This window comes from Eptatretus burgeri, chromosome 6 (genome assembly GCF_056783735.1).
Source record: "Eptatretus burgeri isolate ZD-2024b chromosome 6, Ebu_testis_v1, whole genome shotgun sequence".
In the NCBI taxonomy this organism is placed as follows: Eukaryota; Metazoa; Chordata; class Myxini; order Myxiniformes; family Myxinidae; genus Eptatretus; species Eptatretus burgeri.
Window position 1 is genome coordinate 21,611,601 of NC_140966.1, and position 13,703 is coordinate 21,625,303.

The 13,703-nt window shown below is 42.2% G+C and overlaps 2 protein-coding genes across 7 annotated transcripts in view; one reads left to right on the top strand and one right to left on the bottom strand.

The window, feature by feature from the left end:
* Window positions 1-5,920, bottom strand: part of AMBRA1 (autophagy and beclin 1 regulator 1) — a 249,360-nt gene extending 243,440 nt beyond the window's left edge. For 2 of the 4 annotated variants that reach the window (XM_085884255.1, XM_085884251.1), the window contains exons 1-4: window positions 5,446-5,726; window positions 3,393-3,789; window positions 3,175-3,233; window positions 1,559-1,742 (exon numbers count right to left, since the gene is read on the bottom strand). In XM_085884255.1, the coding sequence (XP_085740381.1) occupies window positions 1,559-1,742; window positions 3,175-3,233; window positions 3,393-3,578 (429 nt within the window). In that variant the 5' untranslated portion in view covers window positions 3,579-3,789; window positions 5,446-5,726. The other 2 variants (XM_085884254.1, XM_085884253.1) reach the window with 2 other exon arrangements.
* Window positions 5,083-13,703, top strand: part of LOC147024388 (rho GTPase-activating protein 8-like) — a 112,320-nt gene continuing 103,699 nt past the window's right edge. Inside the window, exons 1-3 of one of the 3 annotated variants that reach the window (XR_015058999.1) lie at window positions 5,083-5,254; window positions 8,094-8,254; window positions 10,500-10,643. Coding sequence is in view for 2 of the 3 variants with exons in the window: in XM_085884266.1 (XP_085740392.1) it covers window positions 5,232-5,254; window positions 8,094-8,254; window positions 10,500-10,643 (328 nt within the window). In the remaining variant the exon portion in view is untranslated. Of the gene's footprint in view, window positions 5,255-7,312; window positions 7,582-8,093; window positions 8,255-10,499; window positions 10,644-13,703 lie in introns of those variants that run through there. The other 2 variants (XM_085884266.1, XM_085884267.1) reach the window with 2 other exon arrangements.

Genomic DNA, 13,703 nt, shown 5'->3' on the forward strand with positions numbered 1-13,703 from the left:
GCTTATCCTATCGAAGCGAAACTTTGCGACTGTCATCTCCAGAAAGTCCCATGTTGTATCAAAGGCGGACGGACTGGGTACCCGGTCATTACTGCCAGCAGTTATAAAGTGGCAATTCTAGTTAATTTTAGTTGTAGCAACTACTCAATAGGGCATTTCATTAGTTCCACAAGGGACCTCGGGGTCATCAGGCACAGCAGGAACAACAGTTTATTGTGCATCACGAGTTGTAGGACAAGCACTATTTGGAACACAAACCAAAGGATCAATAACAAGAGTACAACTGGGCTGTTCGGCAGATGAAACGGTGGAAATGGGTTGAAGTAACTGTACAAAAGGCAGGGTGTGTGCTGTGAGAGCTTGCACATAAGAAAGAGGCCTTTTAGGTTATGCACGCGGCTATCTATTTTACTGTCAATTGAGTGCTTCTGTGCTTTACTCCGGGTAACAGTGAAAACAGCAACAGCTTTACTAGTCTCTGCTGGACAGGAATTTTGTGGAAGAGATTCCTGTCCTTCAGGTTGCACAGTGGTCTCATCTGATGCTGAATTCACTTCTTGAGGATTATTTGGACAATCCCTTCACAACTGTCCATGTTGACCAACGGAATAACAGATCAACACCTGTGTCATTGCAAATATTTGATAACCATCGTGTTTAATCGCAAATTTAACATCAAAATCATGATGGCTCTCATTCAAAATCATAAAGAGTTGACGCCTGAAGGAATACACGTGATTAACGATCATCACAACACCACAGGGAAACCATAAAAATTTGAGACAACTGTGCCAAAATGATGAAGAGCAAGGTCTTTTTTTTTTAAGAAAGAAAGGGACGATGGAAACGATAACATTTACTGATGGGGAATCAGGTGGTAAAACTGGAAATGAAAAGAGCAGGCTCAAAGGATAAATCCCATTCGACAACACACGTCACCGTGCTTTCTTGTAAAACAAACGACAACTCTCTTTCTCATTCTTGATGCTGTGAGGACATTCCCAGCCCCGATAATTTCATCAACATCAATAATAATGGCATACTACTATATGGGCAGGATAAACACTTGTGAAGCCATGCTTCCGACTCAACGAGCTGAACACAGCACCAAGAGAACGAACGCTCATCACACCAGCCATGCTAAAAAAGCAATGGCAAACGGAAATGAAAAAGAAATTCCAAAGAGCTAATGTCGCTCTTAAACCAAGTGGAAAAGAAGAATGCAGAAACAATGCACAGTGAATCAAAAAAAAATCATCAACCATTCCACCACACGTGTTTAGTCTCTTTCTCTCTTAACTCAAAGAAAGGAAAACAAAATACAGAGATAGAAGGGTAAAGACAAGAGGAAGGAAATAACAGAACTACAACACCAAACTACATGTGCACACATATAGCTGCTGTGACACATCCCCAAAATGACTGACCACAAGGGGGTGTGTGTGAGAGAGAGAGAGAGAGAGAGGGAGAGGGAGAGGGATGCAGGTCAAGTGTGGGGTGGGGGGGGTGGTTTGGAGAACCACCGAGGCAAACAATGAGAGACGGTGTGGCAACTCACGTGCAAGTCCCATATTCGAACCTCGCCATCAAGGCAGCCAGATGCAAGCAGTCCCTTTATAGATGGATGGAAAGTCACACACCAAGGTGTACGGCGGTGTCCCACAAGTGAGTGCGTACAGTGATTCGTATATACTTCCGTGATGTAAATGTTGTGGTTCACATGTGTGGATGCCATCAGACTCCTGTAAAACAAACATATACAAACATGAATAAACAATGAAGTAATAGAAAGGCGATGATGGTGTTCAGGTCTAAAATGAATCAAACGTTAACAAATTATTTTTGTTTTAAAGCAATATAAAAATTTGAGTTTCATGCAGTCTGCTCATGGATAGATTCGATAAATCAACTTTTTGACAGCTGCAAAGTTCTTTGGCAGTTATTCTCCAACATGAAGCAAGAATAAATATGAAAATACTAATTTACTTGAAGAATTGAAAGCCAGATTAATGAGGGTTGGTGAAGTTTGTTGACATTTTATTCGAGAAAATCAAAATGTACCACAAAGCGAATGAAAATTCCGAGGCTGTTAATCCAAAAATGTACACAATTTATCAACAAGGTGATCGCACCATGATGCCAGCTGCATATAAATATTTTGCACGGGTGTTACGCCTTCCTCATTTGGAAACTTGATACCAGTCAAATACTGTAAAAGTGGTCCAATGGGTTTTAAAATGAAAACACGAGGTGACAAGTCTGGATTGTGTGGAGGATAAACAAGAACTTCCTCAACCATTTTTGCTCTATTTAATATTCTTCTTCATTCATAAGCAGCACAAGGCTGCGGGGTAGCATCACTGGCTGAGGGCACGGCTGTGCCGATGACACAATGCCCTCTGCTTGTTCGGGAAGGAATTTGGAATTTGTTATTGGTGCCGGCGATAGCTCACTTACTCTTTGCGAAGGGCACCATGGGATCTTTAACGTCCACCAACGGATGCCGGCAGATGGGACGTCCATTTACAATCCATCCGATGGACGGCACACACATTGATGAATCACTCTGACTGTGAAACATTGGAATGACAGTTTATAGCTGGGTCGGGATTCAAACTCAGGTTAGACAGCTTAGAGGCGAGTGTGCATACCTCGAGGCCATCCTGTCAGCCCACTATAGTTAATAAAACACTAGTAATGGGGATATTTTGTGAGAGGTGAATATTAACCTGTGGTCAAGCATACCACACCGCATGTGCGGTGTTTATCTGACTTCATTGCCCAACAAGTGACAGTTGCACTGTGCATCGATGGTCTGTCTCTGCACATTCCAATGATACCATTTTAAGGGAAAAACTTATAATACCAAAAACTTTCAGCTGATGACTGAAAACAATTTGTTTTTATGTCGGAGAACAAAAACATCTTCGCTCCATCCTTGCTGAATTTGATCCTTCCTCACCGTCCCATTTCAGCCATGCTCCATGACAATCCAAAATAAGACGTTGATTTGTCCAAGGTCTACTCGTGGCCTTGCAATTGTTGCAAAAAATTTTTTTTTTTACAAGAATGTCTTCGAATATCTTTGTTCTGCATGCAATTGTAGCACAAGCTCCACCACAGATAAATGATAAAAAGGTAAAGAGATAAGAGTGAACGACTTGAAATTTGTACCTGTCCGGGCTAAATGCCAACAGGAAGGTCGATCGAGGGCTGTCGGGTAGATCAACTTTCTGAGAACAAAATCAATGAATCGAAATCATTAAAATCAAAAAGACCACAAAATAGAACCACTTTATGGGCACTGAACAAACAACAAGCCAAACAACCAAACTGCGACCAAAGCAGCATTTTCATTGTTCCTTCAATTGATCAAACATTTACCCACTTACCCTGCTGTTCCATCTCATCTGGCATGCCTTGTCCTCGGCTATATCTTGTAGCTTTCTGCGAGTGCCAAGGCTGCCGTTGCCACGCTCTCTTCCACATAGGATGTACACGGCGTTTTTTTTCCCCCTGTGCCGCACAAAAGTGCGCTTGCCCCTTCGCCAACCATCCATGCATATTGGAACAGACATTGCCACGACGAACTAGAAGCTGCGGGCAGGTCCAGCACCATGCAGTGTCCGAATGCGATGAGATACTCGCAGTTTCAGGGAGGCCAGGGTGGAGGAGGCATCGAACGGTCAGGTCACGTGACCCAAAACCCAGAGGAAACTGTGAAGCTCGAGGTCGAATTGATTTTCTTAAGGGTGACATGCAACATCGCAGTGTTTGAACCTTGAAGTCCTAAAACAACAACGTACGGGTGAAGTTATCAAAGGTAGACAATGTACGATGCTTTTTTAAGAGTATAGATCAAGCAGCTGGGGGAGAAAAAAAGCCGTTTAATAGACGGCACAAAGCACGTTCAAGACCCTCAGGTATGTGCTACCACCCACCATTCTCATGCTGTTCCCCATCCCTTCCCTCCAGTGTGACCACTCCTTGGCTTTTTTCACAAGATCTTGGCTATTCGTCGTTCACTTTGGCATCTTGGTTTTCTATAGGTTTTCTTGGCGTATAGGTTTTCTATTATCATCGCTTTTCAGTAAACCTTGTGAATTCTTGGCTTTTTTTTCTTCATTTTTTTCATTGGCTCACCTGTAGCCTGGTGTTGGCTCAGTGGTTAGGGTGGTGGCTTGGGATCCTAGGGTCCTGAGTTCAAGCCTCGTCGGCCGCTGAATTAATACACCAGGGGGTTGACTCAGCCTGTCATCCTTCCGAGGTCGGTGAAATGAGTACCAGTTCCAGTGTGTGTACTGGTAGTGGGTGCACTGCATCAGCGACACAGTCACGTTTCAAAAAATGATAGCTACCCCTGCAGCGAAGCTGCCATTAGGACCACCACATTGGCTCACCTTGGCATTTATGAAAATGAGGAGTGGTCACACTGATACCCTCATGAACCACCCACCATTCTCACGCTGTTCCACATCCCTACCCTCATGAACCACCCACCATTCTCACGCTGTTCCACATCCCTACCCTCATGAAACACCCACCATTCTCACGCTGCTCCACATCCATACCCTCATGAACCACCCACCATTCTCACGCTGTTCCACATCCATACCCTCATGAATCACCCACCATTCTCACGCTGTTCCACATCCCTACCCTCATGAACCACCCACCATTCTCACGCTGTTCCACATCCCTACCCTCATGAACCACCCACCATTCTCACGCTGTTCCACATCCCTACCCTCATGAACCACCCACCATTCTCACGCTGTTCCACATCCCTACCCTCATGAACCACCCACCATTCTCACGCTGTTCCACATCCCTACCCTCATGAAACACCCAACCAAAACCAACCGGTTTACTTGCAGGTTTCCCCGCCCAGGTCTCTGATCCTCTTTTCCAATTCATTCCCTTGCAAGTTTTGTCCCACTACGTTTCGATCTTCCATGAGCCTCGACCTGAGATCTTGTATACAAAAACAAGACTATTTCCCCCCCATTAAGGCCTGCCCCCCCCGACCCCCCTTAACGCGTTTCCTTTCATTCCAGGTGCGAACGAGGATAAATATCTCAAAATTAACGATTTCAATGTAGAAAAACGAATCGCCGCGGTGAAAGAGACGAAATGGTAAACGCCGCGTTTCCTTAAAAAAGCGAAGGAAGGCCGAGCGTCGAGGCGCGGACAAATGAACTAGTCGAGTGGCGCGCACACTAGGCCCGACCATGTTACTCACGGAAAATCCGAGGTAAGGACGAAGGACGTACTCACATCGAGCGGACATTCGTACCGACGATCACCCAAACGAGCGAATGTCGCGACAAAAACCACACGGACACTTCCGAGAGTCCCGAGGCGAGCAGAGCCGAATATCCGCCGAGGTGAGGGCCGTGCGGGTGAACCGAGCCGAGACAGAGCATCAAAACACGTCGAACTCACCTCATTGGAGACAAAGCAAAGGAGAAAGGACACGGGTTAAAAAATCACGTCGTGAGCTCGCAACTAAATGGCCTTTCATGGCCACTCGGCCGCTTCGAGGAGCCCGAGAAACTCGCTCATCAAGCACGAACGGCTCGTTCTAAAGCTACAAAAAGCGGACAACACCGTCAAAAATTTTTTTTTAAAGAAGTTTCGAAGCGCTGTTAACGTGTTCGAGTTGGTGAAGGCCGAATGAGAAGAAAAAAAAACACCGGCCGAGGACAGATGTTTGGGTTAGGCCCCGATACCTTGTTCGAGAATTGGTGCTAAACGGCAAGGCCCGAATCCACACAACCTCGAATCGAATTGGGGGTGATTGTGTTATCCATGTTCTGCGCGAAGCGAATGAACTATAATCGTGGTGGTAGTGTTTAATGGATGATTGGGTGAACGGGAAAATGTTTAATTTCCACAGAAAGGCCGTTTTTTTTTTTTAGGGGGGGGACGTGAAACGGGTTCATGACGTCATATCCGGTTTGAGCAGCACGAGAAAGATAATTAATTAATTATCGATCCTTGTGATGTGGTGATGATTTGGAGGCCGCAGGCTCAAGACGGATGTGCACGACGCGTGCATGAAACCGCCGATAATTATACAGTTGGTCAATGGTCAGAAATACAGGTCAATGGCTCGCGAATTCCGATGTCAGATCACAAAGTTAATGGCTGTTGGAATTGCGAAGCACTCTGGTTATTATAATATACTGTGTATTCGAGGAACGAAGAAGAAGCACTCAAATATGCAGCAACGATGAGCAAAAAAAAAATCCAGACTAAATATAAATTATTATTCTTATTATTACTTAACTAGTGCGTGGCCGTACGTGCAAAAAAAGAAATTAAAAAAAAAACTTTCCAACCGCGTGCCAGAAACAACAACTACACAGGCCGTTCCTTTGCTCTCGCGTGCCCGAACGTGTAAAATTTAAAATAAAAAAAACAAAAAACAAAAAAGAGCACTTGTGACGTCAACCGTGACGTCATAGCACCGTGTCCTGTCATTGATTTGCTAAATAAATGGCCATAACTTGGGAACCACTTGTCCGATTAATATCAAACCTTGAAAAGGCACATCCTCAGGGCTCCAGCAATATACCTGGCAAGTTTCAATTAGATCGGACCAGTGGTTGTCGAGAAACAGCAGTCACAGACAGACAAACAGACAGACGGACAGAGATTGCTGGAATTATAGATAGATTATTATTATTATTACTATTATTATTATTATTATCGACAGAAGTTGCCAACAAAAGCAGACGCTCCTCCTCTGTAACCTCCTGAAGGAACAAAAAAGTTTCCATATCGAACATGGTTCATGTATTCGCTTATTTTCACTTCACAATTATTATTTTTTTAAATATCCTCTTTAGTATATTTAGAGAATAATGTCCAGCAGTTCGGTTTCAGCTTATTGTGGTTATTGATGGTGGTTAGTAAAACCTTAATAGGCGGTGTATAAGCTCTCATACTTGTCGAAAAGAGTATTTAGTGCGTTGGGTTTTTTTTTTTGTTTTTTTTTTGGACATCACGCCTTGTTTAACATTCATGAGTGCAAGTTAAACACGTCTACATCTCACAATTCATAATACCAATTAAAATCTATTCTGGCACTTAAGTCAAGAAAAAAAAAATGTTTCAGTTTCAGGTGTGCTTTAAAAACCCCCATATTACCGGTGTAATAATGATATATGGTTAATTAAAGCGTGTACTTTCCCTCGTGTGCACAACTTAAAGCAGATGTTACTCGATCATTGATCTTATCCAACAAATATGAAAGAAACATTTTGCCAGCTGTGATGATTAGTCGCACATCCCAGCAGAGGGCGTCATCAGAAATGTGAATGGGGGCGGGAGGATGTCCATATTCGTGAATGGACAGGTGTGGCACCGTAAGCGTGGGGGAAGTTTCCCGGAGCAGGTATGATATCGGGGGTACGAAAGTGGACGAGTTGGCTCAGTCAGAAGATTGCGTGACGAGTTCCAAAGAAAGAAAGAGAGAAGGAAAACTCCGTGACAAAGAATCCATTGCATTCGTTGGGAACTCCCAGTCACTTGATGAGCTTGGGGTTCTTCTTCTTCCTTAGACCTGTTCCTGAGGTAAATGGTGTCCGTCATTGTTCCTTCAGTCGTGCGAGTTCTTCATCGAAACCGGCGCGTACGCACTTCATGATCAACTTTCATCGAGTCTCTGGAGAACGACTTGAATCAATTGCGTTTAGAATGTTCATTAATTGTCTCCGTGCGCAAGAGTCTCCAATGTTGATTTGAATTGTGTTTTTTTTTTTTTTTTGATTGTCCGTGATTTGTTGATGACGTCATTGTGAAAGTGCGGCCGATGATATTCGCTTGATGATCGACGACGAGTTGCTCGGTGACGCAATTTTATCAGAACTGAATCAGGATGAGGCATCTCATCTCCAATCTCTATTGGCTGTGCAATTAAATGGAAAAATTAAAATAAATAAATAAATTTCTGGATGATTATTGTTGTAGATGCTTTTATTAATAATCATTTTCAAGAGTGATACTAATATATGATTGATATGTAAAGGTGAATAGTTCAAATTGATCACTCCGCATGGCTGCATGCCCCCCACCCCCCTTTTCAGTTATCAGGTCCCGTGGGACTTCACAGCAGACAGACCGGTTATAGGGTGGGACGGAAAGATGGCGGAGCTCACATGGGTGGATTTGGGAGAGGATGAAGAATTGTCAATGGAGAGCAAACTCGATCTGGTTTCTCCCGATGAGCCTGATGCACCGGACTCTGGTACATGCGTCGGATGCGTGATAAAAGTGTAAATACCACAATGTCTCAGGTTTTTAAAAAGTGTGAAGGAGTTCAGGAAAGGTTGGATGAGTGTGTGCGCACCTGTCACTTGATGAATATGTATTGTGATGACATAACTGCTGTTTGGTGTATGTCACTCGATGGAAATACAGTTTTCCCTGTTGACTACTTTGGAGCACATGCGATGACGTGGTGCCGGCAGGCAAACAAACAAACATGAGAGTTGCCTATTTAACTGCACTTCGGAATACTGTTCTTCAGAGCCAGAAAAGCCCCAGTGAACAGTTTGGATTCCTGCTGGGTGGACATCAATTCTCTGAAGCGACCTGTGCCCCTAAATTTGTCGAGCGGCAACATTTCTGAAAATTGACGTCATGGGAAGAAAAGCTGGGCCATCAAAGTTGATAACACCACGTTACTATATCTGCTGCTGTTCGAGATAAACTGGAAACTTTGATCATTTGATTTCTAAGTCTGATGAGATGTGTCGAGCACGGGTACCTCAGCACCGTTGCCTCTGATGGACCTGATCATTGCATGTAATGCTGATTGAGACGGATGGCTTTTCAACCTTCTGAGCCAGAAATTGAATAATTTCATTTCATTTGACCCAGCAATCCTTCAGTCAAGAACATCATGGAAAGAAAGTCCAATTTCGATCAGAACGATCCAGAAACCGTTTCCATCTTTGCACAAGTGCTGCTTTATTTCTTGTTGTTTGTTCTTGTTTTATTTAGGGACTAAAATCTGTTACATTCTCCAGTTAAAGGATCTTTACCAACTGACCTCCAACTTGGAACTTTGAAGTGTTCATCTAAGTGTGGCAACACCTACACTTTTATCAAAACAACTACCTCCATTTAAAGACCTAAAAGCTCCCTTGATGTCACAAACCACTTTGCCTGCATGTCCTCCTTGTGTTGTGTACTCTACCAGCTATATTTAGTTTCAATGACGTGACCTGACCCTTGATGTCTAACCCCTCCCTTTGACTTCCACTATTTCTTTACATCATCTCTTCCTTTTATAATCCTTCCTCAACAAAATCAATTGACACTTCACTATCTTGCTCTGACAAAAGGTAATGCCAAAATCAACACCCTCACCTCATTTCCCATGGCATTGAACTTGCATTTTCTCGACTCTTTATTTTTTGCAAAAATCCATTGTTGCCTTCTCTGCCAATTCAGGTTGCAACTCGTCTTATCCAGACGAGTATTACTCAATATAATCACAGTCCAGGATCCTGTTGAGAGCTTTTTGCTATAGGCATTGGCCTGGTCTTCATTTTGGTGTGAGATAAATGATCTGTCAAACTGCTGGAATTGTTAAAAAGTACAGGAAATATTTTGCAGGAATGTTGCTGATGTTGTTTTTCTTTTCAAATAGCCTGATATCTGATCAGATTTCTTTTTCTTTTGTGCACCTCGAGTATAATTCTTATTGATGATGGGAGGTGTAATGCAGAAATCGAGAGAAGGGTCAACATGTCCTGATGAGCTTTTAACAATACGAAAGGATTTCTAAGCAATGGAAAAATGAGCATAGCAACTCTATTCAGAATTTCAAAGTGATATATTTAGTCGATTATGTGAAATGGTATGGAGACCTGGACTATTTTGGAAGTTGTGTCAAAATGCCCTGAAGGTTTTGAAGTGTGGATGCCAAGGAGAATGATGAGAGTTCGTTAGAAGGAAAGGAAACTTGAATGAACAAGTACTTCCAATGGCAGGTGTAACAAGACATGTTAGATGCAGCCTCAACGTATTTTGGATGCATTGTAGGTCACTTGAACTGACAAAAAAGAATACTGACTGGTGAGATTGATGTGGAAGGCCAAGAAGAAAATGGACAGATAAGATGAATGGATGAGGTCATAACAAAACTACCACTGTATGATAAATATCCAAATTACATCTTTGTTTAAAGATTTTCTTTCAAATGTCGATTACAATTTCAGTTGCTTTGCTCATCAAGGTATTCCACTGGATAGAATGTGAAAGTAGTTTTACTTTTATGGCCGACAGAAAGCAAACTTCCCAAGGCTGGTTGAGGGAAGATTACAAACCTAAAGATTTTAAACCGCAGCTCGTTTGTTTAGTCGTCTGCTTTGAGATGAAAATTAAGTTATCTCTCATCATATCCTATAGTTTTGCATAGAAGAGGAAATAATGATAAATGAGATCAAAACATTGTTCACATTTGAGATTGTTGTGCCTTCCAGCAAAAGAAGGAAATACTTCATTGGCCACCAATTCTATTGGCAACGAGTCTGGAAATGTTTGTGATGCAGCTCCACTCAACTCAACTCTGGACCTTAGCCATCCTTTCTACGACATTGCAAGACATAGGATCTTGGAAGTCGCAGGTAAAACTGATCTTCAGTTTTGTCAGTGACGATGTTTATGTTGTATGCATGTGCTTCAATATTGGTCACACTAAGCTTCACAAATATCCATCATCTTTTTAATGACAAAAATAAAACATAAATAATTTTTTGCATGGCCACCCCATGTTTTACATTAATCAATACACACCTCTGTCGAGCTCCATGACCAACCTGTATGCCTGGTGTCGACTTAATGGTTATGGCGGTGGGCTTGGGATCCTAGGATCCCGAGTTCAAATCGCGCTCGGCTGTTGAATTAATACCAGGTGGGGTTGACTCAGCTTGTCATCCTTCCGAGGTCGGCAAAATGAGTACCAGCATGCTGGTATACTGTGTCGGAATGGTAACCTGTCCAAGATTGTGCCCAATAGCCAAGGAGACTCCTTAGGCAGCACCAACGCTCTGCACAGATTATGGTCCCAATGGATGACCAACCTCTTGTTTCAACAGCCAAATCGCACAGGTGAAAATCTCAAACTCCATCCTCTCATCTCACTGACAGCTCTGACCCTCATCTGCACTCTGCCCTGTTGCCTTTCATCCCTCACTTGCTACCCCAAGCACATTTAGTCATGATAAACCAATCCATGCCATTGTTCATTCTGTCACCCTTGACCTAACTAATGGGCTTCAAATTGTGGTCCCTGATGGAGTGTCCTTGTGCTGTGACCTTGCTAAGTCACCTTATTCATGTCTCAACCCTCCAGGAATGTGGTTACCATCTTGTATATTATTTCCGATTTTGTGGTTTCGTGTCGCTCTATCTTCGACTTTGTTCTGCGCTCGAGTAACGTGATATTCGGCTTACATTATCTCAAAGACCATATGAGGTGCATGGTACAAAAAAAGTAAATAAAATGGTTCTGAAACGGTGAAATCGTATTCAACTTGCTGCATTAAAGTAAAATTACTACTGATACTCTGCATCAGTTCCTTTCTCAAACACACCCACGCCAACATGTCATGCAGAGCGTGGGTTATGCTAGTGGAAATTAATAGGATTTCGGTTTTTTCCAATTTTGAACCAAATTCATGAATGCCGTCATTTTGCTTCCATATCCTTGCCTGCTGCACCTATTATATCCTTTTACAAAAGTATGCTTTAACACTAAATGACACAAATATTATTAATATTGTATGCTTAAATAATTTGTGAACCAACAATTAATTTTTTTTTTACTTTTCTACTAGATATGAAATAAATAAATAAATGGAAAGCAAACAAGAACCTGATACTTTAGGTCCCCTGCCTTTTTGGTGGAATGAGGAATATATCTGTAAGGTGGTATGAGGAATGTGTGATGTAAAAGCAAAATATTGAACGTTTTTTGAAATTGTGCATACACAAGCCAAGTCACTGTGGTGGTTGCCATGGCAACATAATTCAGACAATCACAACCGTGATCTAATAATGTTTAGATTATGTCATGAGGAATAGTTGTATGCAATATGAAAAGTAAATGTTCAATAGTTTTTGAAATATCGTGAACACAAAAGTACATGGATAGATGATTGGTCGGTTGGAGCTCATCTTACTGTCTCCAGTCTGATGTTGTCGGAGAGGTGGGGGATAAAAATGTGGTCCAAGAGTTTTGGATTCTTTGGACAGGAAGAAAAATGAAAAATGAGCAAAATCAAAAGATTTATAGGAAACAGTGCACAATGCATGGAACAACTTCCCAATGGAATTTGTCCAGAAATTGCAGGAAAGCATTCCAAAATATATATCTGCTGTTTTGCATGAAAATTGTGGATTGAAATTTCATTCATTGATATTGTAAAATACAATTCCGTTTTAGTTTTTGAAATAACATGATCTTTGTAACACCTTTTATTTCATCAAAATATGCCAATGTGACCAAAATACCTTTCAACCAATACGTGGGAGAATAAGCTCATTGATAGGCTTATCTTCAGCGAGATATCAGGTATTTTTGTTGTCCAATACCTTGCCTCCTTTTAAAGGACCACTGGCATGTATCACATGTGAAATTGGCAATGGCACTTAATGTCAGTTTTTGTCTGGCAAATGCAAGGACAGCAACAATGCATTTACCCCTGTCCTTCTCCACTCTCCACTCTTCTCCACTTTTGGTACAGGCATCTAACTTCTTTTGCATTTAGTTCTACAAGACCCTCTTTCCTGAACTAAAAAAAAAACAGTTGCCTTCATCAATATCAAACTTCTGCAGGTCCAGTTTCACTTTGTCTCTTCATATCAGCTTGGTTCCATGTTCTGGGTTGTGTTCTGGCAACCATCCAAATAAAAGCTTGTGGATGGAGTTGTTCCCCCCCCCCCCCCCCCCATTTGAGAGCGATCATATTTTCCTCTGGTGACTCCTCTGTCCCAAACTGTCTTCTGACTTGTACACTATTAATATGACCTGTCCACTGTTGAGCCTCATTGATACCTAATATACTTTGGAGGCATCAGTTGTGAAAGGCCTCACTCTTTCAAAAAAATTATCTTGTGGGTTCATGTCTCAACCCCATAAAACAGCACACCAGGAACGGCACAGTAAACTATTCTTCTTTTTTTTGTCTTCAAGGAAAGATCAATGTCTCTGAATACAGGTCTGCTTGGAACTTCAAATACGCTTAAGACACAGGAAATCCTGACTGCTATATCCTCTGTTATACCTCCATGCAATTCAATAATTGCCCCAAGGCATCTGAAGTCATTCATTGATGGCTTTCCCCACTGATGGTTGTGCATTCTCATCAACACATTTTGTGTCCGTTTTCAGCACCTTCGTTTTCGGCACACTCATCATTAACTCCCACTCTGTCACTTCATTAAATACACTTACTGCTCTCTCTATGCTCTCTCTGGTGGTACCCATTGCAATTATATAATCACGAAATAAAATTTTGGGCACTCTTTGTGGGGGTTTTTGTAGACATGGTTGAGGCTCATGGAAGAGCTGGAGTAAAATGGAATGGAACAAAATTGAAAGGTGGAAACACCGCCGGCAGAGCAGAAGTAAGAGTGAGTTCAAGGGATAAGGGGAGAATGACGCATGGGGTAAACAAGATATA